At 40.2% G+C, this 25,569-nt stretch overlaps 1 protein-coding gene and 1 long non-coding RNA gene across 2 annotated transcripts in view; both read right to left on the reverse strand.

The window, feature by feature from the left end:
• LOC123968580 (NACHT, LRR and PYD domains-containing protein 14-like) overlaps nt 1–22,344 on the reverse strand; it is a 36,159-nt gene extending 13,815 nt beyond the window's left edge. Inside the window, exons 1-7 of the mRNA XM_046045440.1 lie at nt 22,328–22,344; nt 22,017–22,166; nt 13,056–13,178; nt 11,891–12,126; nt 9,846–11,706; nt 2,797–2,970; nt 1,783–1,959 (exon numbers count right to left, since the gene is read on the reverse strand). Of these exons, the coding sequence (XP_045901396.1) occupies nt 1,783–1,959; nt 2,797–2,970; nt 9,846–11,706; nt 11,891–12,126; nt 13,056–13,178; nt 22,017–22,147 (2,702 nt within the window). The 5' untranslated portion in view covers nt 22,148–22,166; nt 22,328–22,344. The remainder of the gene's footprint in view (nt 1–1,782; nt 1,960–2,796; nt 2,971–9,845; nt 11,707–11,890; nt 12,127–13,055; nt 13,179–22,016; nt 22,167–22,327) is intronic.
• Nucleotides 18,058–20,456, reverse strand: LOC123968648. Its single transcript, XR_006824507.1, has 3 exons — nt 19,046–20,456; nt 18,788–18,931; nt 18,058–18,646 (listed from the first exon to the last, which is right to left on the reverse strand). It is a non-coding gene; the product is annotated as an uncharacterized LOC123968648 (long non-coding RNA).
• Nucleotides 22,345–25,569: the final 3,225 nt, after the last annotated feature.

Genomic DNA, 25,569 nt, shown 5'->3' on the forward strand with positions numbered 1-25,569 from the left:
CAAAAGAGAAACTTTATTCCAGGAGATATTGTCGTAATCGCTGATGCCACAGCTCCAAGAGGCTCATGGATGATGGGCAGAGTTCTAAGCACCACAGCTGACTCTAGAGGACTGGTTCGCTCTGTGAAGGTCCAAACGAAGATCAGCATCCTGGACAGACAGATAACCAAGCTCTGTCTTCTCTTGGAGGCTAATAATTGACTAGACGACTCATTCTTTCTCCTATCTCTGTCTTCCATCTGTTTGTTTCTTTCAGATATGGAGAATCTGAAGATGTGAAGATTCCAGTTTAATGTTTAAGCTACAATTAGAAAATAGCTCCTTTGTGTTAAAGCTAAGGTTAATTGTGGGTAAAGTACCGTTACAATTAGGGGCTGGGTTGTTGGAGCTATATTCTTATTTTTGTTTATTTTGAGTTTGAGTTAATTTATAGCCCAATTTATTTCTTTTCTTTTCTTGTTAATTTGGTTTATTTTGTAGTTATGCTTTACTTGCATTGTCGTTTGTTGGTCACATGGTGTTATGTTCATTTGCATAAGTAGGTCAAGGTGGGAGGTGCTGCAGGCACGAGGGCATATGGTTTTTTACCAGCGTGAGAGAGGCAGCAGAAATGTCTGTAAGCTTGCTTATGTGTGTGAATAAACCTCCTCAAACTCAGTCTTGTTATGGACATTATCTTGCTTTGGTACCTCTGAACCTGCGTAAAGCCTAACCATGACGTAGCCTCAAGTGGCCATTTGAGAAGTTTGTTATTATTTGTTTTTGTTTAAGTTTATGGACAAATAGCCACTACACTAGATGATACTGAGAAAGCTACGTTAGCTTTGTAGCGTTAGCCAGCTGGCTGACAGCCACTAACCTATGTTGTAGTTTACGTTGACGGACTTGTTTAAACAACCAGAAATATTATTTTAAGCCAAAAATTTACATCGTATTTATCAATATTCTTGCTTCTCTTTGTTGAGCACGTCTGGACATTATAAAAAAAAAAACGGGGGGGGGGGGGGGGGGGGGGGGGTAAGAAAAATCCAAATCTTGTTATTAATTGTTCTATTATGATTTGAGGGGCCTTAGGACCATTTTATGGTAGCTTCTGCCCCCCTAAAATAGCATGGACTGACTCCAACCCTGCACTGACCTCAGTGTCTCCAGTCTGCAGTCTGGACTCTCCACAAGATCACACAGCAGCTTCTCTCCTGAATACTGCAGGTTGTTGACACTCAGGTCCAGCTCTTTCAGATGGGAGGGTTTGGACTTCATAGCCGAGGCCAGAGAAGCACAGCTGGTCTTTGACAAACTGCACCACCTCAATCTGAGTGAATGATAAAAATCCATTTCTAATCCAATCAGATGTGTTACATTACTATGTCCTAATCAATGAGCTTTTCCTTAAAAGGAGTACAGGGACTTTGTTATTGTGTTATTGTGGATCAATGAAAACAACAGAAACCAAAGAAATATTTCTACTTCAACAAGTAAACTTGATCAGTTTAAAACAAATATTAGTTCAGAGGATCTTCTGTATACAGATGTGACCATTTACCAAAAATGTGAAACATTCATTTACTTTAACGATTAACAGCGGACATTTTCTACAGTTTCTTTGTGTCTTTGCAACTGCAGACTAAATTTCATACAAGAAACATGAAAAATATGAACGAAAGGACATTTACAACTTTATGGATGGAAGTTATGTATGAACAGAAATGAGGTTCAATTGTTAATTAAACATATCAGATCTACAATAGTAACAGCGTCACTAGTAAGAGTCAGTGAACTGACCTCAGAGTCTCCAGTCTGCAGTCTGGACTCTCCAGAAAACCACATAGCAGCTTCACTCCTGAATCCTGCAGCTTGTAGTTTCCACTCAGGTCCAGCTCTCTCAGATGGGAGGGGTTGGACTTCAGAGCTGAGGCCAGAGAAGCACAGCTGATCTCTGACAAACTGCAGCCCCTCAATCTGAATAAAGAGTAAATTATGTAACGTTAGAAGACAATATTCCTGCTTGAAATCATTCAGTGTTTAATAATCTGTTCAGAGCTGAAGAAGGTTTAGAATGTAGAAGTTTAGAAAATGGAAACTGGTAAAAGGTCATTAATATTAATGGTAATGTGCTGCTACTTCAGTAAAGAGGTAGTGACTTCACCTCTTAAACTCTGCAGCTCCACCAGTGGCTCCATCTATACAAACTCATGTTGTGTAGCCAAACACAAAGAAAAACCCACAGAAACTGATTTAAGATTCCACTCAAGCTCCCAAAGTTTCCAAATATGCCAAGTATGTCAAGATGAACTTTGGGGAAATGTGAACAAAAGATATCTACAATATATATTTTAGGAATAGTGGAGTCATCAAATCAAAGCTTCTTCACTTTGAACTATTCAGTCAGTATAAGCATCATATAGCTTAATAACAATGTTAGAAAAAGTAAATACTGAATGTATTTGTTATTGTCTGATAGATAGAAATAGAGATTATTTATTTATTCATTGTATTTATGTATTTTTATTATCGATTTTTAAAAACCCGTTGTGGAATATAAGCTGAAAATCAGGAGTTTAAGAAGTTTAGAGGGAATTATCCAGTGAAGAGGTTTCTTGTTATATTAAGGTTTTAAATGTGGAGCTCAGCATTGCTTTGCCACAGCCAATTGACTAAACCACTGAAGAAGAAAATAGACTTTAGCATTAAGATACTGTGGATCAGTATAATATCAGCCTTATGTCTGCACTTTAGTGTCACCACAACTTTCACATCATGTTAATCTCAGCACAGAAGGAAACAATGGTATCTGACCTCAGAGTCTCCAGTCTACAGTGTGGACTCTCCAGAAAATCACACAGCAGCTTCACTCCTGAATCCCGCAGCTTGTTTTTACTCAGGTCCAGCTCTCTCAGATGGGAGGGGTTGGACTTCAGAGCTGAGGCCACAACTTCACAGTGAGTCTCTGAGAGTCCACAGCCAGAAAGTCTGCCAGGACACATAAATTACAAAACACTTAACTCAGAGATGTCTCAGCAAGACCTGGAAAAGCTTATCGATGCATTTATCTTCAGTCGACTCGACTACTGTAACAGCGTCCTTACAGGCTCCCTAAGAAATCCATCAGACAGCTGCAGCTGATTCAGAACGCAGCTGCTCGAGTCCTCACTAAGACCAAAAAGATGGATCACATCACTCCAGTTCTGAGGTCTTTAAATTGGCTTCCTGTATGTCAAAGAATTGATTTCAAAATCCTGCTGTTAGTTTCTCTGTAGTGTCTGAGGGTTTTTGGAGTTTCAGTGGACCCAAAGATCGCTATGGACCCGAGTACAGACTAACTAGAGAGAGTAGATTAAGTGTACTTTTCTGTTTATTCTCTTTTCAAAATTATTGTAACTCAATTATTTGCTCAACCCCTCAGCCTGTTTTTATTATCCATTTAACCCTGCTTGTACACTGCACTGTAACTGTTATTATTTTTTTAATGTGTATTTTATTTTATTTCCCTATGTTGCTTTTAAACTTTTTTATATTTCCCTGTTGCTTTTATGTTTTATGTAAAGCACTTTGAATTACCTTGTTGTTGAAATGTGCTATACAAATAAACTTGCCTTGCCTTAACTCATCCTGTTTTGATGAACATTTTTTCTTCAGGTTCAGCTAATCTTATCCCACTGTGTTTGACATGAAACAATAATTCTCATCCCTCTCTCCCAGGTCTGACCTGCAGACTATTAATCTTTGTTTTGCTTAAATCATGCTGAGAGAAATTGTTACATTTACGCTTTGATGATTTCTTCAGTCTGTCACCGGAAAATATTCACTCAAAACTTAAAATCATTAATAAATGTAAAAAATAAATCTTATTTTATTTAGACATTTTTTCATTATGATGATGTGTTTAATGTTGAGGGTGTTTTTTTCATGTAATTCTTTTTTCTGTGACAGATTTCTTTTTACGTTTTGTGTAATGTCGTTGGTTTTCAGTTTTAACTTTCTGGTATGGAGATGACGTGTTTGAGGGCAGGGGCAATAACAGCGTTTACATACAGTATAATCTGTGTACCGGTGATGGGGACTCGAGTTAGAGTCCTTAAATCGCACACACAGTGACTTCAGACTCTACTTAAAACCTCGTCCTCAAAAGACTTCAGACTTGACTCGGACTTGAGGTGCGGGACTCGTGAACAATAGCCTGCCTATGTAACTCGTAGCATCAGCTGCGCGCGGCCACACGTGTGAGAGGAAAACAAAAAGCGGCAGCTGCTGTGCCATTCATCGTAAACTTTGGCTTTAAAACTTCATACAGCAAGACCCAAACAAAGAAGCGCATTTTACCGATGCATCTGGGGAGGAAATGGTATCAAAAGTCTGGAGCTGAGGAGCGATGCCATCAGCGTTGCTGAAACGGTGAGTTGTGCACTCAAATGATTTATTCACACTATAGCGAAGTAACGTTCGTTGACAAAGTAAAAACGTTTATTAATTAACATGACGTGTTGTCTGTGTGTGAGTGAGTTTTACATCCTAATAATTAATTTATTAAAATTCTTGAGGCAGGTTTGAATCCAGCCATGGGCTCTGTGTGGAGTTTGCATCTTCTTCCTGTGTTCATGTCTGTTTTAGTGTATAATGTGATATTTCTAAATGTGCACTGAGTTTTGTGGATGTGTAAGTTAATTAGTTTTATAAAGGGAGCACTCATGGCTTTGGCCAAGCAAGACGCAAAGAAGTGACAAGAGCAGCTGCATAATCATAGGTCATAGCTACTCTGATGATGAAAACTTATATACCAGGCGAATTCAATTAGAATTCAAAGAGGTCCAGTTAGAGAAAATTTCTCGAAGTAAAGGCCAGAAACATCAAAACGACTAACTTGCCTTATCATTCAGTACAATAACATATAGTTGCATGTTTTTAGTCAACAACGCACTGTCAAATCAATATTTCAGTCAGTTTTCACATCAAACTGGAGGGATAATAATTAATAACTACTATAAATAATAAATTCTAAATTTAAGTAAAGTAAAATAAAGTGCCAAATTTTTTGAAGAAATGTAATAAAAAGTGTAGCTTGAAGTGATGAAGTGTAGTCTTAACCAATTTTATAATAAACACTCAACACATCATAACAAATGAACAGCTGTAATGCCTCCTCTTCTCTTTCATTCCCTCTTGCAGAGCTACCACTTTCCTACTTTCTCTTGTTCAGTGAGAAAAGTGAGCTCTAGTTTGTCCTGCCAGCTAGGATTGGAGATCTATGAGATATTCTGGTTCTGAACTGCAGTGGGAGGAATGTACATGTAAAAATCTGTACATTCTTGATTAAAAGCCATGTGAAATATCTTTTCTCTTTCGTCTCCTCAATTTGTGTGTGTTTCCAAAACGTCTCTGGTGATTCTCGCCGACTCGACTCGTAAGCATAGGAATGCACAGATTTAATTGGCTGAGCAGCGTCACATGAGACGATTGTATGAAACGCTCCATCAGGAGGTAGTAAGTCTCAATAATAAATCGGCTGTAGTTCGACCGCGGTCTGCCTGTTAGTGACCACTGTTATATACTGTACCAAAGCTTTTGGTAAATTCTTAATAATGAGCATTGGTGTGTGGCTTCTCTGCTTGTTTTTGTCAACTAGCAGATCATTAATATGGAGGTCCTGAAAGCTCAAAACACTGAAACTTAAGAAGACACATTATACATACATATTATTTAACACATCTCGGACTGAACATCACCAGAGAAGGAGACTTATAAACTTCATAAAGGTCGATCTTATGGCAGGGCTGGTGGTTGTTCCGTTTAGGTCTGCTTTTGTTATAATTACATTTTCTTCTTTACAGAGAGGAAGGACCTGAATCTGTGGATCTGAATCCCGGCCTGACACACGGTTCCTGGGGGCCGACACCGGGCTGAGAAACCCGGCGTCGGTGAGAAAACTTCGGCTGGACTGTCGACGTGGTGTGAATATGGCTAATTTGCGCACACTGCAGTGGGCCTCAAAACCAGACAGTTTGGAGTTAACTCTTCGTATGGCCCTGATTAATGCCAACAAAACTTTTGAGCTGAATGACTTTTTTATATCCCATAAATTGGACTTTATGATGCTGACCGAGACTTGGCTTCATGTTGGTGAGTCTTCTTCCTTTTCTGAGCTTCTCCCTCCAAACAGTACATTTTTTAGCTCTCCTCGGACCACTGGCAGAGGTGGCCACTGTGTTTAAATCCACTTTCCAGTGTCGGCTGTCTGCATCTGTCACCTATTCTATCTTAGAGCTGCAGCTATTTGAATTAAACGCCTCTTTTCCGACGCTGTGTGCAGTTGTGTATCGTCCACCAATATTCAACAAAGATTTTATGCAAGAGTTTGCTGATTTTATAGCAGGTATCAGGTTAAACTACAACCATTTTATAATGTGTGGTGACTTTAATTTACACGTATGCTGTGAAAGCAAACCTATGGTTAAAGACTTCTTAAATCTTCTTAACTCTTTTATTCTCACTCAATTGGTGTCTGGCTCAACACATGAAAAGGCACACACATTGGACCTTGTGCTGTCTCATGGCTTGTGTGTTCATGTAAATGAAATCTGTAATGCATGTATTTCGGATCACTTCCCTGTCTTATTTACGATTACAGTCCCATGTTCTGTGGTCAAATCTGCTTTTGCACGCTGCTTTTGCACGCTGTCAAACCCCGGCACAGTTCTCTGCTGCTTTCAAAGACTCTGTGCTCTATAACTTGGATGGAGGTGATGCTACTGGTACTGATGAACTCTTTTTAATTCAACCTGCACAAACATCTTGGACTCTGTAGCTCATTTGAGGATGAAACGCACTAATGCACTTTCAGAGCCCTGGTTAAATGACACCACCCGTGTGATCAGACGTGCATGTCGGCAAGCTGAGAGAAGGTGGAAGAAAGATAAACTCAGAGTGTGAAATCCTACAGCAATATCTGTCTGACTATCAGAGAGCTGTAAAATCTGCAAAATCTGATTTCATTTCTAAGCTGGTCGCCAACAACTGTCACAGGCCACAGGTTCTTTTTAATAATGAGCATTGGACCTCTATTACCCTTTCCTAAAATTCTTTGTTGAGAAGATTTTTGCTCTTCGATCTTCTGTAACCGCATCCTCTGAAAAGGAAAATCTCAACCCCTCTGTTCTCTCTAACTTCAGGCCCATCTCTGACTAAAGTTCCAGTCCGGCTTCAAACTCCGTCACAGCTCTGAAACGGCACTTTTAAGAGTTTTTAATGACTTGATTTTGACTGTTGACTCAGGAGTCTCTGCAGTCCTAGTGCTTTTAGATCTCACTGCTGCCTTTGACACCGTTGACCACTCAATCCTTGTCACGGTTGGAAAATTGTGTGGGAATCAAAGGTACTGCACTTAGGTGGTTTCAATCATACAGATAGGAACTTCTCTGTCCACCTATGATTATTCCTCTGAGACAGCCCCATTTACCTGTGGTGTCCCTCAAGGTTCTGTCTTACGCCCCATCTTATTTTCTTTGTATATGCTGCCCCTGGCCTCCATTTTCTTTCCACTGTTTTGCAGATTATATTCAAATGTATTTGCCCCTGAATGTAAAAACAAAGGGCTCACTGCAGCCCCTGCTTGACTGTATGAAGGACATCAAAACGTGGATGAACCTAAACTTCCTCAATCTAAATGGACCTTGAAGTACTGCTTGAAGTAGATTCTCTCGGCCCTTTAACTTCAAACAACCGCTCAACTGTGAGGAGTCTTGGTGTTGTATTGGATAGTGCTGTTGTGGTGGCAGCCCGGCTGACGGTGAGTGTCCTGGTTTTTTCTCCTTTTTATCAGTTTTTCTCTGCCTGCCTCCCTGTGTTTTCTCCCCTGTGTGCTCTCTCTCTCTCTCTCTCTCTCTCCCTCTGCTCCTGAGCCCAGCCAACTACCTGCACCTGCATCTCATCAGCCTGCCACACCTGCCAGTAATCACCTCATGACTGCCTGTATTTCAACCCCGGTTCTCCACACCATCCTCGCTTGATTGTCGTTGCTCCATACCTGGTGCCACCCCCCCGCGTTCAGGCTCTCATGTTTCTTGTTTTATTCTCACATTTCCCCCGTTCCTTGTCTCTGTTATCTCTAACCTTGTCTCTCTGTCTGTTTCCCTCCCAGGTACACTCACCCTCGTCCTCTGTTCAGTCGGCTGGGCTCATCCACCGGCCCTCTCCTCCTCGGACTTCCCCCACGGCGTCCTCCCTGTCCTCCCACCGCTCCTGGCTACCTCGCCCCCAGTGTTCCCCGGCTCCCTGGCCCCCAGGCTCCTTGGTTCCCCGTGCCTGTGTTTCCCCGACGTCTTCCACTCCAGTCCCTCTCACCCTTTTTCCCCTCAATAAACCTCCTTCCCTCAGAGTGCTGCATTTGGGTCCTCTGTCTCCACACCACACAACCCCATAACAAGTGCATTTAAATTTGATAAACAGATATATATCCAGTTGAGAACTATAGCCAGGGTAAAGGCCTATCTCCCTCCTAAAGATTTGGAGAATGTGATTAATGCCTTTATAACTTCCCGCCTTGACTATTGCAACTCCTTATATGTGGACTTAGTCATCTATTCAGCACCTGCAGTTAGTCCAAAATGCTGCTGCCCGCCTCCTGACAGGAAAGAAGATGGACCACATCACACCTGTGTTGCGCTCCCTCCACTGGCTTCCTGTTCATTACAGGAGTGATTTTACTTAACTTTTAAATCCCTTAATGGACTGGCTCCACTTTACTTAACGGAGCTTCTTCGTGTTCATACTGCAGCTAGAGTGCTGAGATCCGCCAATCTGCTCCTCCTGGATGTACCCAGAAGCAGAATTAAAACCAGAGGCGATTGAGCCTTTAGTGTATCTGCCCCTAACCTGTGGAACAACCTGCCAGTCCAGATCAGAACCACCCCAACTCTCGAACGTTTTAAATCACTGTTAAAAACATCTCTTTTCTTTGGCATTTCCTTCGAGTTAAGTCTGTTGTTATTCCTGGCAATTTTAATTTCACGATATATTGTATACTGTATATTATAATGTTTTATTGCTGTACTTTTACTGTGTAAGTAGGGTCTTGTTGTTTTTTAACCTGTGAAGCACCTTGGCCAACCTTGGTTGTTTTAAGTGTGCTATATAAATAAAATTGATATTGATAATCTGCCCTTTCCACAGGTTTCTCTCGGTAGTTCTGCATTTCAACCACGATGGAAGCTGAGAGGTTGCTGTGATGGTGTTATATTCTATAAACATGTTTTTCCTTTCCCCAGCATGCGCATCACATGAAGTCCACTGCACCTGCCCTGCTTAGCAGATCGGCCAAAAGATCCTCATGGATGGACCATATACAGGCTATGGGATGGATGAGGCAGTCAGCCTTTGTCTGTTAACGGTTTAACACATAAACAGCACTTTTAAGAGTTTTTAATGACTTGATTTTAACTAAAACGTAGAACGTAGCTGGGAATGTGCAATGCATGGCAGGACCATCGGCAGAATGATTGATAACAGCTGATACACACACATTAGTTTCTATCTATCGATCTATCTTTCTATAAGTAATAGCTACTCCTGCCAGACAGTCAAGAGTACTAAACTTTACAGTGTAGCGTTGTTAACACAGCATGTCGTTAGCGAACACTCCCGCTGGTCAATTTTTGGTTGTTATGGTAATTGATTACTTATGACTATTAACCACACCATCATTCTTTGTTTGAGAAAGAACATTAACCCAAAATGGCAGTTAAAATTGGTTGGAGGGGGGCTTTAAGAATTATAAGATTGTTAAAGTGTTTATTTATATTTGACTAAACAACTAATCTACACTGTTTTGTAATGTTAATCCCATCTGGACTTACCGAGCCTTTCTGCAGTTCCTCACAGCTGGAATCAGTCTCACTCGTCCCTCCTTTGATGTGTTGTACTTCTTCAGGTCCAACTCATCCAGAACCTCCTCTGACATCTGCAGCATGTAGGCCAGAGCTGAGCAGTGGAACACAGAGAGTTCCTTCTCTGATCTGTTCTCTGACTTCAGGAACTCTTGGATCTCCTGATGTACTGAGTGGTCGTTCATCTCCGTCAGACAGTGGAAGATGTTGATGCTTCTGTCAGGAGAGATCTCATCACTGTTCATCTTCTTCAGGTTGTTGATGGCTTTCTGGATGATTTCTGGACTGTTGTCTGTCTGACCCAGCAGGCCTCCTAAGAGTCTCTGGTTGGACTCCAGAGAGAGGCCATGAAGGAAGCGAACAAACAGGTCCAGGTGGCCATTTTTACTTTTAAGGGATTTAACCATGGCTCTCTTCAGGTGGTCAGTCAGGAATGGGTCACGGCTGTCAATGTATCCAAAAAACATAGAGAACTTCTTGATAAGAAACTTTGCGTTTGAGTCTTTTTGTTCATAGTTTTTCCCCAAGAAGTCCTCCAGTCCCTCTGAGTTCCTGCTGGTGTAACAGTGGAACATGTAGACTGCAGCCAGAAACTCCTGAACGCTCAGATGAACAAAGCAGTAGACTGTTTTCTGGAAGATCACACTCTCTCTTTTGAAGATCTCTGTACAAACTCCTGAGTACACCGAGGCCTCTGTGACATCAAGACCACACTGCTCCAGGTCTTCTTGGTAGAACATGATGTTTCCTTTCTCCAGCTGTTCAAACGCCAGCCTCCCCAGCTTCAGAAGAACCTTCCTGTAAGCCTCCGTCAGCTCCTGTGGACTCGTCTCATGTCCCTCATCGTACTTCTGCTTCTTCCTCTTTATCTGAACCAGCAGGAAGTGTGAGTACAGGTCAGTCAGGGTCTTGGGCAGCTCCCCTCTCTGCTCTGTAGTCAACATGTGCTCCAGAACTGTAGCAGTGATCCAGCAGAAGACTGGGATTAGACACATGATGTGGAGGCTCCTGGAGGTCTTGATGTGTGAGATGATTCTGCTGGACAGCTCTTCATCACTGACTCTCCTCCTGAAGTACTCCTCCTTCTGGGCGTCAGTGAAGCCTCGTACTTCTGTTACCCTGTCAACACATGAAGGAGGGATCTGATTGGCTGCTGCAGGTCGGGAAGTTATCCAGACGAGAGCAGAGGGAAGCAGATTCCCCTTGATGAGGTTTGTCAGCAGCAGGTTGACTGATGACTTCTGTGTGACATCAGACACAACCTCACTGTTGTGGAAATCCAATGAAAGTCTGCTTTCATCCAGGCCGTCAAAGATGAACAACAGTTTCCAGACGGCGAGCTTCTCTGCTGGGACCTTCTGTAATGTTGGATGGAAAACATGGAGCAGCGTGAGGAGACTGTGCCGCTCATCTTTGATCAAGTTCAGCTCTCTGAACGAGAGCAGAACCAGCAGACCGACATCTTGGTTTTCCGAGCCCTCTGCCCAGTCCAGAGTGAACTTCTGCACTGAGAAGGTTTTTCCAACGCCAGCGACGCCGTTGGTCAGAACCACTCTGATGGCTCTCTGTTGGCCAGGTAAGGCTTTAAAGATGTCCTGGCACCTGATTGGAGTTTCATGGAGGGTCTCCATCTTGGAAGCTGTCTCAAGCTGCCTCACCTCATGCTGGGTATTAACCTCTTCACTCTGTCCCTCTGTGATGTAGAGCTCAGTGTAGATCCTGTTGAGGAGGGTTACACTTCCTGTTTCATCACTTCCTTCAGTCACACGTTCACATCTCCTCCTCAGACTGATCTTATGTTCATCTAAAACTTCCTGCAGACCACTATCTGCTGAAAGAGAAGAACAAATATTCTGAGACTAAACAGAGAGCAAGAATCCAGATAAATAAAGTTTAGTTATAGTTTTTGAATTTATGATATTCATGATAATATTAAAAACCAAATGTCCCTGTAATTAAACAGAAAGTCCTGTTTTCAGACATGACGACATCAGCGGACAGATGTCCAGTCTTACTTTGTACAGAGCTGCTCTGACTGGCTGTCTGCAGTCCAGCTCTTGTTCTGGATCTTTTTCCACACTGGGGACAGGAGGAGTCTCCTGATGAAGCAGACTGGTCCCAGTATGAGGTGATGCACCGTCTGCAGAACCAGTGTCCACAGCTGGTAGAGACTGGATCCTTCAGGACGTCCTGACACAAAGCACAGCAGGACGGCTGCTCCTCCACAGAAACATGACTGCTCTTCCTCTCTCTGTGAAGACATTTCTTTAGAATTAAAATGATTTGTTGCTTGTTGTTGAAAAATCTCCAGATGTGTCCGACACTGTGTAGAAGCTCAGATGGTCACAGAGTAAAAGTGTCGTTACTTTTCTGTTTGAATTCAGCTTTCAGTCAGTAATGAAGATGATTGTTCCTTTTATTTCAGCTCTCCTGCTTTCAGAAACACTAATTAACTGCTTTTCCTGTCTGACTGTCTGATTAAACATTTAGTGATCTGCCTGCAGTTTGTTATTAACACAAACTCAACACTTTGGTTTGAAGTGGTCTAAAAAATAATTATGGTAGACCAGTCGCAGACATAAAGCATGTAACAATGGTGTCACAGGTTCAAATCCAGACAACTATTTAATTAAGGCATAAATGCAACCATGTGGATGTTTGTTCTTGACCTTTAGGAACAATATATGATGGACAGAATCTGAGCTCAAAGCTCCACTTACTAATGATTCAAAGCAAAGTGTTCATCAAGGTGAGCAAAGCTGAACTACAAATGCTTTTTCACCACATGTTGCACAATTATGATCTGAAGTGATTCAAGATGCATCTGGTGGATCAGAACAGCTGATCTGAGGAAGAGCCAAACAGCTCAGTAGTTAGAGTTAATATGAGAAAATGAATTACACATTTGAAGCAGATTCTGTCAGATTCTGAATATTTCTAAATCTTTACAGTGACGTCAACGTGAGGGCAAAAATATACCAAGATTTTCTTGAAGTGTAAATTCTGAAATTGAGGTTCTGTGGTCTTTTGCTACAGAAATAAAATCACATCCATCTTAGTTTGAAACTGTATCTGCACTAATAGTTCTGCATCAGGAACATAAATCTTTTAAACATTTTGTCTTAATCCTCAATGCATCATCTTCCATCAGGTCAGTTTACAGTAAAAACAGTCTCTTACTTTGTGTCTGACGGTCCAGGTTCATTACTGAAGTCTGGAGGAAGAAGATATTTGGACCGGTCACTCTTCATAGACAGACAGCTGGATACTGTAGACTCTGCTTTCTGTCCGTTGGACTGAACTCTGCAAACACCAAAATTCTCTAGGTAACTGACAGCTGTCACAGATACTGAGAGGAAGACAGCACCAATGATTTCTCTTTGTGTCACAAATTTTAGTTAAGTTTAGTTAGTACAGTTTAAAAAGTAGTTTTTCATGACATATTAAAGGAATACAGTACAGAAAAAATGCAGACATTGTTTATGCACATAGCATGGACGCAGAAAATATGGTGCTGAGGAGGATGCAGCACCCCCTAAAACAGGTCTCGCGGTTATCTTTTCCGTTTATAAACACTGTTGCCAGTTTGTGTTTATCAAAAATACTAAAAATTTGTATTTTCCTTTAACATTGTTCAGACACAAAGGCTGGCAAGCAACCAATACACAGACAGACCAAGGCAAGCGCTCCCCTGCTGGATTAGAAAGACAGTCGGAGTAGAGAGATTCACTGCAGCTGCACGTTAACCTAGTATAAGCTACTGTGATCTGCTGTAAACATTCGCTTTTACCTTTGACTGTTTCTCAGCGTTTACCAGTCACTTTATTTTGACAGTGTAACCAGACGTAGCATATATATTAACTTGACCGAAGTTGGCAGAGTTGGCCTGTCTGATTGGTCTGGATCATTACTGGTTCACAGCACGTGATACTGGTGCACGTGTCCCAGTAAAAGGGTCTAGTGACGCCTATGGAGGGAGGGCAGTATGGTGAGTGTAGATGTGATACAGAAACTTTCTATGATCACAAAGCCTAATGTGACTCTAAGATTGACAAACAGCAAAACATTAGCAGCAAACACGGAATGAATTAGTAACAGAAGGGTGCGATTTGCGAGGGGGGTGCGTGGGATTTCCCCCTTTCTGGTTTATATATCCCTGCCTCTGCTGAATAGTTTTCATTCAAATGAAAGACAGCTGTATAGTGGTTATTTTATTTAGTTATATACTATGGAAATACAGCTGTGACCCGTGACTCCTGACCCTGACCCTGTGACATCACTCGTGACGCCCGTCAGGCTTTATGTCTGACAAGAGAATGTCATATTTGTCTGGACATGTAAAAAGACAACAGAAGAGAGGAGACAAGAAGATAAAGGTATGTAAGCCCATATGCTCCGTTTTCCTATGCCTGTATTTTTAGATAATCTGAACTAAAGGTCTGACATTAGCATTAGTTAGCCGTGCTGGTATTAACAATGCTAACGCTATGCTTGCTAACATGCTAACCGCGAATAACAACTTTTACAAACTGCATAAAATTGGTATAGTTTTAGTATTATACCATACCAGATAGACCAGGTTTGTGCACAGACTTGTCACCCACGAAGGTGACACTGCTGGTAAGTTATGTGTTTTAGTTAAACCTATAGAGATGCCCTGTTCTTTGATTATAAATCAAGTCAGGTAGGGAGTGAGTAGTAGCTGATTTAAAGGACTGATTATTGAGCAATATCATGGTGCCTCCTCCAAAGCTGCCAGTGTTGAAAAAACATCTTATGTAAAGTCACTTTTTAAAAGGAGACGGTATCAAACTCTGCATTATAAGATCCTCCACATCTAAGCTAACATACAAGTCATTTCAATTCAGTCAATTTATTTTATAATTTTTATTATTTCATAGCGGATCCATCAGCCTCCACCTCTACCTCCATCATTGGTATCATCCAAGAAGCTGACAAGGCTTTGAGTTTAGACCTACATCAACGATAAATGAACAATTATTCACCTCTAGCAACACCCAGTATCAACATGTCAACTTACTCAAATTACTTATTTTCTGTGTTAATCTCCCTCATAGGTCTACCTGGGCCTACTGAAGTGGAGAGCAGTACCATTGTACTTACTACCACACCTGTCTCTCCAGTTTCTACCCCTCCTGTGGATCCAGCTGACTGGACATCAGTCCTTAATGACCAGTTACACGTTGATGTGGTGAGCAGGGGACTAGCACGGGTTGACAGAGACATTTTGACTTTTCCAAAAAGAGACTCAGACAGTAAAAGTCTTTTCTATCATTACATTTTTAGATTATATTTTGTGTCTTAAACTCTTGTCTGACTGTTATTAAAGATTTAAGCTTTGGTCAGTCATAATCAATTTATCAGTACTTTACTTTTTTAGGTATACGGTGAAATATAAAAAATTTATTCCACAGATTCCACAGAATTAATTTACTCTTCTTTTCTTTGGTTTTCAGTCACAAAGCTACATATACAGTGATGATTGCTGGGTAATATGTTTATGGCTGCCCAATCTTAAGTTTCTATTTGATCATGTGACAAGACTCCAGAACTGGGTGAAACGCAAAATCTGACAATCTTTCTTATTCACCATCATAATGTCTTGCCTCTCTGTCCAAGAGGAATGTTTTTGACGTGATTCGGGAGGTTATTGTAGTGAAAAGCCAGAAAAAGTCTCCATCATTTCAGCACAGTGGACACCTCCTGCACTCAGCTGTTTGTTGTTGCGTTTCAGTACTTTGCAAATACAAAAGTCTAGGTGACACAGTCAGACTCTAAAATCCATCACACGATGGTAGGGGTAGGCCCCTATGTTGTTGACTTTTCACACTGTCTAACATTTACTAGACACCGTACGTCACAATGGTACAAATTTCATAGCAAATGAAAGAATTAAGTCGTGGGCACATATTTTGTATTCATCACATCTTCATATCTTATCCCATTATGGAGTTGTAGACTGCTGAATTGAGAGTCTGCACTTTTGCCCCATTGGCAGGTAAGTTGTCACACTCGATTATCAAACAATAAAAATACAACTAATTAATTGATTTAATATATAAAATTCATACCAGAACTAAAAGTAAAAATAATCATCACTAGAGAATCTGGAAAATCGGTTGTTTCAATCAAAGCAAAAATGCTGGCAGAGCACACAGTAAGTGGCACGGCCACTTTACTTTAAAATCGTTCGGAGTGTAAATAGATCTATGGTACTTGAACAGAATAATGCAAATAACTTGTATAAATGTTTAAAGGGGACCTATTATGCTTTTCTGTATTTTCTATCATATCTATTATGTGACAATGTCAGATGTTCGTGTTAAATGTGGCCAACCTTCAAAAAAAGGAGGTAAACATAATAAAAGAAATCCCTGTGAGCCAAAACCTCATATTTCCCATTGCTCTGAATGCTTCGGTTTTTCAGTTTTTTTCTACTCTCGGTAACTTATGATCTTTCGGTCATACAGAGCTGTTTTTTTTCATATGGTCATTTGTGCACAGCCCCATCCTCCTGGCAACTGCTACGCTCAGTCTGTCTATATGGATCACACTAAATAACCAATGTTTTTTCCAAACATATATTTTTTTCCAGTCTCATTATATGCACGCATTTTGATCATTCATACCTAACAAACTTTAAATTAGGTATTTACTGCATCTAATCTTATCAGTTGCTAAACTGTGCAAATTGAGGAAACAAGACACACAAATTTGCCAATATAAGCTTCCCTTCTAGACACAAACGCAGCGTGTGTGTGCGTGTGCTTCGTAACTGCTAATTGAGTGGGTGGTGCCAACATCAGTCTGTTACAGGATTGGTTATAGCGATGTGATCAGATCTACTACTACTGTCTTGACTTCACTGTAGCCAAGTTTGTAAGCCACAGTTGAAACAGTGAAGCCGACCAAAGCCTGCACGGACGGTTCCATCTAGGCCCAAAAATGACATCAAAACCCTGTGACATCCCATCGCACAACAGAGATGTAACCGTATTGCTTAGATTATAAACTCTCAGTGAATCTAAAACAACTATTCGGCCATCAGTGATGCTGCATTGGTGTTTGACAGGTGAGCCTCGTAGGTGGGCTGACTAAACAGTGACAATCCGAGACAAACACACTGAGCCATGAAACTTTTTGTTATGCAGCTACCAGAATTACGGTGTTTCTGCCGTTGCTCTACGTCATTAAACCACGGTTATGCTGCACGAACATGCGCAGTAGACGCTGGTGCCAACAGGAAGTAGCCCTGTAGTAGTATTTTATTGGTCCAAAACTGGCTTCATTGCTCTCCATTCAAATCAGCGGGGTGGCTTCGTCCAGTAATATAGTTTTCTATTTTTCTGTGGTCTGGTCGCTGCCACTAGGGGCGCTAAAGATTGTGATTGGGGGAACATGGCCACTGGTCAAAATGCATTACCACAGTAATGCATTATTGCATATATTACCAGTATACTTTTTATTTAATGGTATAACATTACAATAACACACTAATTTATACTAGTTACTCCTTCATGTTGTGCCTCTGCAGTGTAGCGTCAGGATGCCACTGTGCTAATGTTCTCCTTCAAGCTTCAAGCCAGCCTCCTCCTTGTTGTGTACCAACCAGTACGCACGCCAACATGTGAATGGGGAGTACTGGCAACTACTTTTTCAATTCAAGCACTGCATGTAACAGTTGAAATTTCCTGTTTTCAAGCTGGCCAACCACATCCCCCAGCAGGTCTGCCAGCAGCCTCCCTCTCAAGGCCATTGTGTGAATTAACTGTCTCTATTATACTACAAGGTTAGCTACACAGTAAAGTCAGCAGTAAGTCTGAACATTTAGAGTGTAAAGTTAACATTTAACACTACACCACACTAAAAAATGCAAATCAAGTTCTACACTAAGAAAGAAATAACATCCATTCATGATTAACTCCTATTAATTCAATCTTCATTAGTGTTAAACCTTTTCATTGACTCCTACAAATGGTACAATTCACTAATATTTACTCACCTTAAGTGTTATTCTTGCCAAACACCTTGTTGAAATAAAAATCTAAATAACTACTTTCTAGTGTTTTACAATTTTCTACTTTACCATGTTCAGCTTACACTTAAAACAAGGAAAACCTTTAATGTTTGCAGGGGAAAAAAACCAACAACCACCATAACATTCATGTAATCCATATAATTTATTAAAAATAAAAACATTTACCCTCAAGGTTTAGTTTGTAGTTCTGTTTGAGTGTGACATCTCCTTTAGCACTCACTATTATACTGCACATTCATTTTAAATACTGAAATTGTTGTTAAAAGACACTTTTAACACTGAAAATGTTTAAAGTGCATTCCAGGGGAGAATTGTAGCCCATAACAAACACCATTATCATGCCATCATTTGGATTCTACCAATCAACTTTAACCAAAATCTACCGAATACCAAGAGAGTTGTGATGCCGGCGTGTGCCTGCTGTGTGTTTGAGTTGAATGTGTCTCACGAGAATTTAGAGAGAGATTTGTCTTTGAGATTTCAGCTTCCTGCTAAAAACAGAGTGTCTCCTGGAATCCATCTACTGCACTGATTTAAAACTTCCTGTACTTATGAGTAATTTCAACACCAAAATAAGTGAAAATGGGGCCCAGGTTTAAAAATACTGAGATTATCCTTTAACCATCTGTTGCCGTGAGGAGTCAGTCAGAGCTTTCTTTGCCTTGATGATACGACCTCCACCAGGTTTCTTGGTCAGTGCAGATTCAATTAACTGCGAAAGGAGCAGAAGACAAGACAATATTCAGTAAAAATAAATAATCATGAACAACTTACAGTAAATACATCTACAGAAATAGCTACCAATCAAAAAACTGAGGCTCTCACAATAAATACATTTTACACATTAACTTACATGTTTGACATCATCATCAGCCTTGTGTCGTTTTCTGGAAGCGCTTCATTCCTTATCCTGAAACGTACAGTGCTGAGTTGGTTACGCCATCAAGCAGTGGCCTGGTGGACTGGGAAAAGCTGGGAGAGGTTGTCCCCTTGGAATCTATGTGTCGTTCAGGAGAGAGAGAGAGGAGAGAAAAAATAAACACCCTTTGTTGGTTTTTCACAACCAAAGTATAGCTGGGTCTTTTCTGAAAGAAATGGGAATCAAGTTTACCGTTGTCAGATCTGACAGTAAATACACCATCACTGGGTTGCTGTGCTACTTCTTCAGAGACGTCTGCATCCCCTTCTCATCATAAACTAATGCCTCCGCTGCCAGCTGGGATGGAGAACTCGATGAAAGCTTAGGGAAAAAACACAAACTGAGTCATCCCACATGAAATTCTCAAGATAACCAAAGGGTTTAACCCAAAACACACTCATTGATACCTTTTGACCATGAAACTAATAACTGGTCACGACAAATTATTGGTAAAAACATGATATTGCCATATAACTCACAATTAGTGTGGGAATTATTATATTAGAACTTCAAATTTAAACTTCACTGAATAAACAATTAAATATATCACTATGTCAAAGAAATTGAGGTCTGTAACAAAACAAACATGACTTCTTAAATCTTGAGAACAAGATTTGTAATCCAGGGCATCTTTTCAGAACTACTGTAATTCATCATGATGCAGTTTTTGACCTTCATTGAAAAAACTAGCTTCTGCAATTCACTGGCCATATTTCGAATAATTGTGCATTAATATTATACTGTAAGTACACCAATGAGAATGTCTAATTAAATGCACACCGCTTGCACACTGTAAGCTTGAATATTTACATTACGGCAGAAAGTAGGAGTAGCTGTTTTGAAACATGATTTTACTGTGTGTGTGCGTGTATAATTTAACTTATTAGCATTACCACAACAGACAGCTCTCTAATTTACTGACTTCAAACCAGCATTAACAACCGCAGCCTGCAACACTTCTTTAGTCTGTAAATATTCACTGCTAGCACTATCTCTGGCTTTAAATAAAATGTATCTGAGCCTCTGACCATTTTGCGTGTTCAGCCATCCCAGCAAACAACCAACAGACCAAATAAGACATGACGCGATGAAGGTAGGCCTCTACGATGAGAGGAAAATCTGCGATAACACTGTTATATATTGAGATGATGACTTGCCATGAATAAAAAAATATTGAAGTGCGCATATTGGCTGCCTGGGTGTTTTTAAATTCATTATACGGTTTGTATTAAGTCAATATAAAGCAAATATCTGACACCACAGTGATGTTTACAATGAAGATATCAGTCTGCTTCAGTCTTAATTTCCTCCTGTCCTCCTCCTTCTCTCTCTGCAGTTATTTAACGTTACTGCCAGCAGGTAACCTTACCTGGTAGAGAGGAGCAGCTGGTTCGTCTCAGTTTACAGCAGTGTGCCACATTTTAAGCTACAGGGCAAACTAAGCTAAAAGCTGTGGCGGCTGTGGCTCAGGAGGTAGAGCGGGTTGCCCGTTAATCAGAAGGTCAGCGGCTCTTCCAGGCTGCGTGTTGAAGTGACCTTGGGTAAGATACTGAACCCCCGAATTGCCCCTGGCGGCTGTTCCGCCAGCCAGTGTGTGAATGTTAGTTTCTGTTTGAGCACTTAGGCTCAGTGTATGAATGTGGGGTGAATGCAGATGTAGTGTAAAAGCGCTTTGAGAGGTCGAACACACTAGAAAGGCGCTATACAAATACGGAGCATTAAACAGTTAGACTAACATTACAGACAGACAGCTTTCATTTTAGCTTGTTTGTAACGTTTAGTTAATTACCAAGCTAATGATAGCTGTGCTTGTATAACACACAGAGGATGAGCAGGACAGAACAGATTAAAATAACGCTTTCTACATGTTTACACTACACACAGGTGGATTGATAAAGCAATATCTTTTTAGTCATGAAGGTTTTGTGTGTGTGTGCAGGAGCCGACAGAGCAGGCAGTGTAGGTGGACATCAGTATTAAGTTGTTCTACAATGCCACTTCTACTGAAATGCAAAACAATGATTTAATAAGTCATTTAGAGACACTTACCACAGACTTTCGACGAGGAAAATGGTGCAGTAAAAATTCTTGTTAGTTGAAGGTTGAAATCCCAGAGAAGGGGTTGGGCGGAGCTTTCCGGAGTAATTCTTTCACCAAGTCTTTTAACTACAAAAAACTACATGAACAGTGGAAGAATCTTACTCTAGATGTTATTGTAATAACCACGGAAGAATCCATGTAATTTGACACTGAATATGTCTGACTAAAGGAATCTACTGTGTAGCTGGCTTGTGTCATGTAGATGAATCACTTGCTTCTGTCTGGTTTGCGACGCGGCCCCCAGCTAACCAATCCTGCTTCAGACTGATGTTGGCACCACCCACTCTATTAGCATACAGGCGCAAGGAAAAATAAATGTGGAAATGTGGAAAAACATAAATAAATAAATGTGGAAAAACATAAATAAATAAATGTAGAAATAAATAAATGTAGAAATGTGGAAATACATAAATAAATAAATGTAGAAATGTGGAAATACATAAATAAATAAATGTAGAAATAAATGTAGAAATGTGGAAATACATAAATAAATAAATGTAGAAATAAATAAATAAATGTAGAAATAAATATATAAATAAATGTAGAAATACATTAATAAATAAATGTAGAAATAAATATATAAATAAATGTAGAAATACATAAATAAATAAATGTAGAAATACATAAATAAATGTAGAAATGTGGAAATAAATATATAAATAAATGTAGAAATACATAAATAAATACATGTAGAAATGCATAAATAAATACAGAAATAGCCATTTTTATTACAAATATATATTAAATTTTTTGGTCATCTTTGGTCCCTCATACCAGGAAGGCTTCCGTGTTTGAGAACTGCGCTGTTGTTTACATCGCACAAAAGAGGGCTGCAGCGCCGCAATAACCAGCCTAACCAGTCAACATGCCCGAACAAATAGCTACGGGGTTTCACTTAATGACACTCTTGAAAGTGACGGCTTTTAAATCAGTCGCTCTCCCCTTACCTCACTGCACTTCAGAGTTAAACACAGCATGCATCTGTCTTTTCTGCGTTTTCACGCCAACTGCAATGCGATGTAACGCCCCCCCTCTGTTTTTACACAAAACGCAGTTCTCTTACTTTGAATCTGAGGGTCCAGGTTGATTACTGAAGTATAGAGGTTGATCTTTAGACCGGTCACTCTTCATAGACAGACATGTGGATCCTGCAGACTCTGCTCTGTCCTCCTCTTCCTCCACACAAACATTCATCTTCTGGACTTCAGTCAGTCTGAGAGGTGAAACACAAGAACCAGGAAACATGACTGAGCAAAAGGAAGGAACACAGACATATGAGTTCACTCTAACGTTTCTTTCCTCTCCAGTCCACAGGGAGAAAACTGACTCGGAGACTTTGACAGTAAAATAATAAAATGTTTGATTAACACTCACCCTGCCTCAGCCTTCAGTTCTCCTGCTCTGTCGACTCAAAATGGAGTCTGAACTGACTGAACACTTTCACTTTCAGGTTGTCAGTGCTGCTCTCCACTCTGTGGTTACTGGAAATCACATAACTCCCTGTGTGTGTGTGTGTGTCAAAATGTTGGAGCTTAAATTAAGTTTAAATTATAATCAGTTTTTTTAAGTTCCACCTAAAGTAATTTAAACTAAATGAACTAAATGGTCTTTTACAGACTTATGGGGAACACAAAAACAGTTCATCTCAGCACAGGAGCCCCCCATTTTTAACCAGTTAACAGTTTTGGGGATGAAACTACTGATTCTTTGTGACTGAATAATCTGAACTCAAAGTCCACTTAACAGCTTTTTCTGGAGCTTTAAACCAGTTTTTATTTGACGTTATTTTAATTTATGTTTATTTCCGCTGTTGCTGCAGCTGGACGGAGGTTTGTGTCACAGTTTTGAATAAATGTGTGCAGTCTGTTTGAATTGACAGAATGTAGATTACAGTGCATGCAGAGAAGATTTATCAATGTGTGAGCGAAAAAAGAGGTGGTATTCTGCTCATTTTCAGGTTCATAATCTTATTTAGGGGTTGTACCAGAACAGGTTTACATGGTTTCATTTTCACAAAACACCATATTTTGTCATACTGCACGTTGCTGCAGCTCCTCTTTTCACCCTGTGTTGAAGGCTCCGTTGTAGCTATGGAGTGATACATCTTGCCTCTACATGATCTTTGTTGGGAGTTGCACATGCTCAGTTCCTAGTTAAGGACTACTAGCCAATCAGAAGCAGAGTAGGGCGGGTCAGCGAGAAGCCGGTAAACATGGCTTCTGTTCAGCTGGATATCCCGCTTTTCAGAGTGGTGAGTTATAAATATGTAACAAAAGTATCTTTCATCCATAAAGTTTTAACTGAGCAATGTTACATCACAGTAACAAGTGTTATGTCCATTGGCTGCCTGGAGGGTAGCTAGTGTTTGAAAGGGAGATGAGAGGCAGCAGGCGGACGTCTTGTCACTGTGTGCTGCAGCTCAGACTGTTTTTCCACCGGTGTTTTTGAGGGCGTGTCTGAATAGCCACTAGGCGAGCATTATGACACGTGTTGTTTTGTGACGTCACAAAAAAACGGAAGAAGCGGCTGGACTACAAACTAGCTGTTTTCAGGCAGTTCAAAGCAGTGTTTTCTGTGGCAGATGGAACTCCCTTTGGGCTGCTTTCACTTTGCAAACCTATTACATGCACAAAAAAGATATAACTCAATAAAGGAGAGGGGAAAAACTAAAAAGTGTAACATGACCGCTTTAAATAAAATTTTAATTTGTTGATTCATTCAAACACAAATCTCAATTTATTTACAAAATATGATATAACTTCACAGTGTGTAATTAAGTCTTAATATCTGGGTAATTGCAATTCCAATGAACTAAAAAGGGACAATGACACTTATTTCAGTCTGTAATTTATAAATAATTTCCTAATAATATCTGATAAGTTTCCTCAAAAGAACTATGTAATTTTGCACTGATTAAAGTAAAAATATAGGCCGTGTTTAATTGCTACAACTCCAATTAACTGCTAGTGTTATCCAGTCTTTTAATCAGTTCACAGCTGTAAGGTGAACATGCAGAAATGTAATATTTTTCTACAGGCAAGAATTCAATTCAACATATACGGAGAACAGAGTTCCAAGTTATAATAAAAGAATACGAAGATACATAAGTGAAATATCTTATTTTCATTCATTTGATCAGAACCACAATCAACAAGCAGAATCAGAGCTGGAGTCAGAACTGATCAGATCTTACCCAATTTTCATGTGGAGCTTCTTCTGTGAAATAAATAGTGGTGGAGGAAGTATTTAGATCAATCACTCAAGTACAAGTATCACAAATACTCTGTTAAAGTCCTGCATTCAACATGTTACTTCAGTTAAAGTACAGAAGGATTGAAGCGATTCAAAGTAAAAGTACTCATTCTGCAGGACGGCTCCTGTCAGTGTTATGTTACTGGAATATTATTATTATCATTTGAACTGTTTCTTAATGCTTAATGCTGCAACACCTGAATCTTCCTCAGTCAGACAGAAAACTCTGGAAATCTACAGAAGAAATCCAACCAATAGGCAAATTCACTTACAGCAACATATCTGACACATATCAGTCTGTGTAGAAGTTAGACTGTGGAGATTTACATCACATGACAAGTACAAGTTAGATGAGCTGTTAATATCAGGATGTGTTAAATTTTCCCCAATCTGATCCAGAATATTAGCAGATTATACAATTATAAAAAGAAACTAAAGTCTACAGAAGCATAATCTCACACTAAAAGAAGATCATTGAGATAAACCTCAGGGAGGAACTGAAAGTAGTCACACCAGCATACATACAGGTGCTGGTCATATAATTAGAATATCATCAAAAAGTTGATTTATTTCAGTAATTCCATTCAATAAGTGAAACTAGGATATTATATTCATTCATTACACACAGACTGATATATTTCAAATGTTTATTTGATTTAATTGTGATGATCAAAACTGACAAGTAATGAAAATCCCTAATTCAGTATCTCCAAAAATTAGAATTTTACTTAAGACCAATACAAAAAAAGGATTTTTAGAAATGTTGGCCAACTGAAAATCATGAACATGAAAACTATGAGCATGTACAGCACTCAATACTTAGTTGGGACTCCTTTTGAATTACTGCAGCAATGCGGCGTGGCATGGAGTCCATCAGTCTGTGGCACTGCTCAGGTGTTATGAGAGCCCAGGTTGCTCTGATAGTGGCCTTCAGCTCTTCTGCATTGTTGGGTCTGGCGTATCGCATCTTCCTCTTCACAATAGCCCATAGATTTTCTATAGGGTTAAGGTCAGGCCAGTTTGCTGGCCAATAAAGAACAGGGATACCGTGGTCCTTAAACCAGGTACTGGTAGCTTTGGCACTGTGTGCAGGTGCCAAGTCCTGTTGGAAAATGAAATCTGCATCTCCATAAAGTTGTTCAGCAGCAGGAAGCATGAAGTGCTCTAAAACTTCCTGTTAGACGGCTGCGTTGTCCTTGGACCTCAGAAAACACAGTGGACCAACACCAGCAGATGACTTGGCATCCAAACCCTGTCCCATCACTGACTGTGGGAACTTTACACTGGACTTCAAGCAATGTGGATTCTGTGCCTCTCCTCTCTTCCTCCAGACTCTGGGACCTTGATTTCCAAAGGAAATGCAA

Source organism: Micropterus dolomieu, linkage group LG01, assembly GCF_021292245.1.
Source record: "Micropterus dolomieu isolate WLL.071019.BEF.003 ecotype Adirondacks linkage group LG01, ASM2129224v1, whole genome shotgun sequence".
Lineage (NCBI taxonomy): Eukaryota > Metazoa > Chordata > Actinopteri > Centrarchiformes > Centrarchidae > Micropterus > Micropterus dolomieu.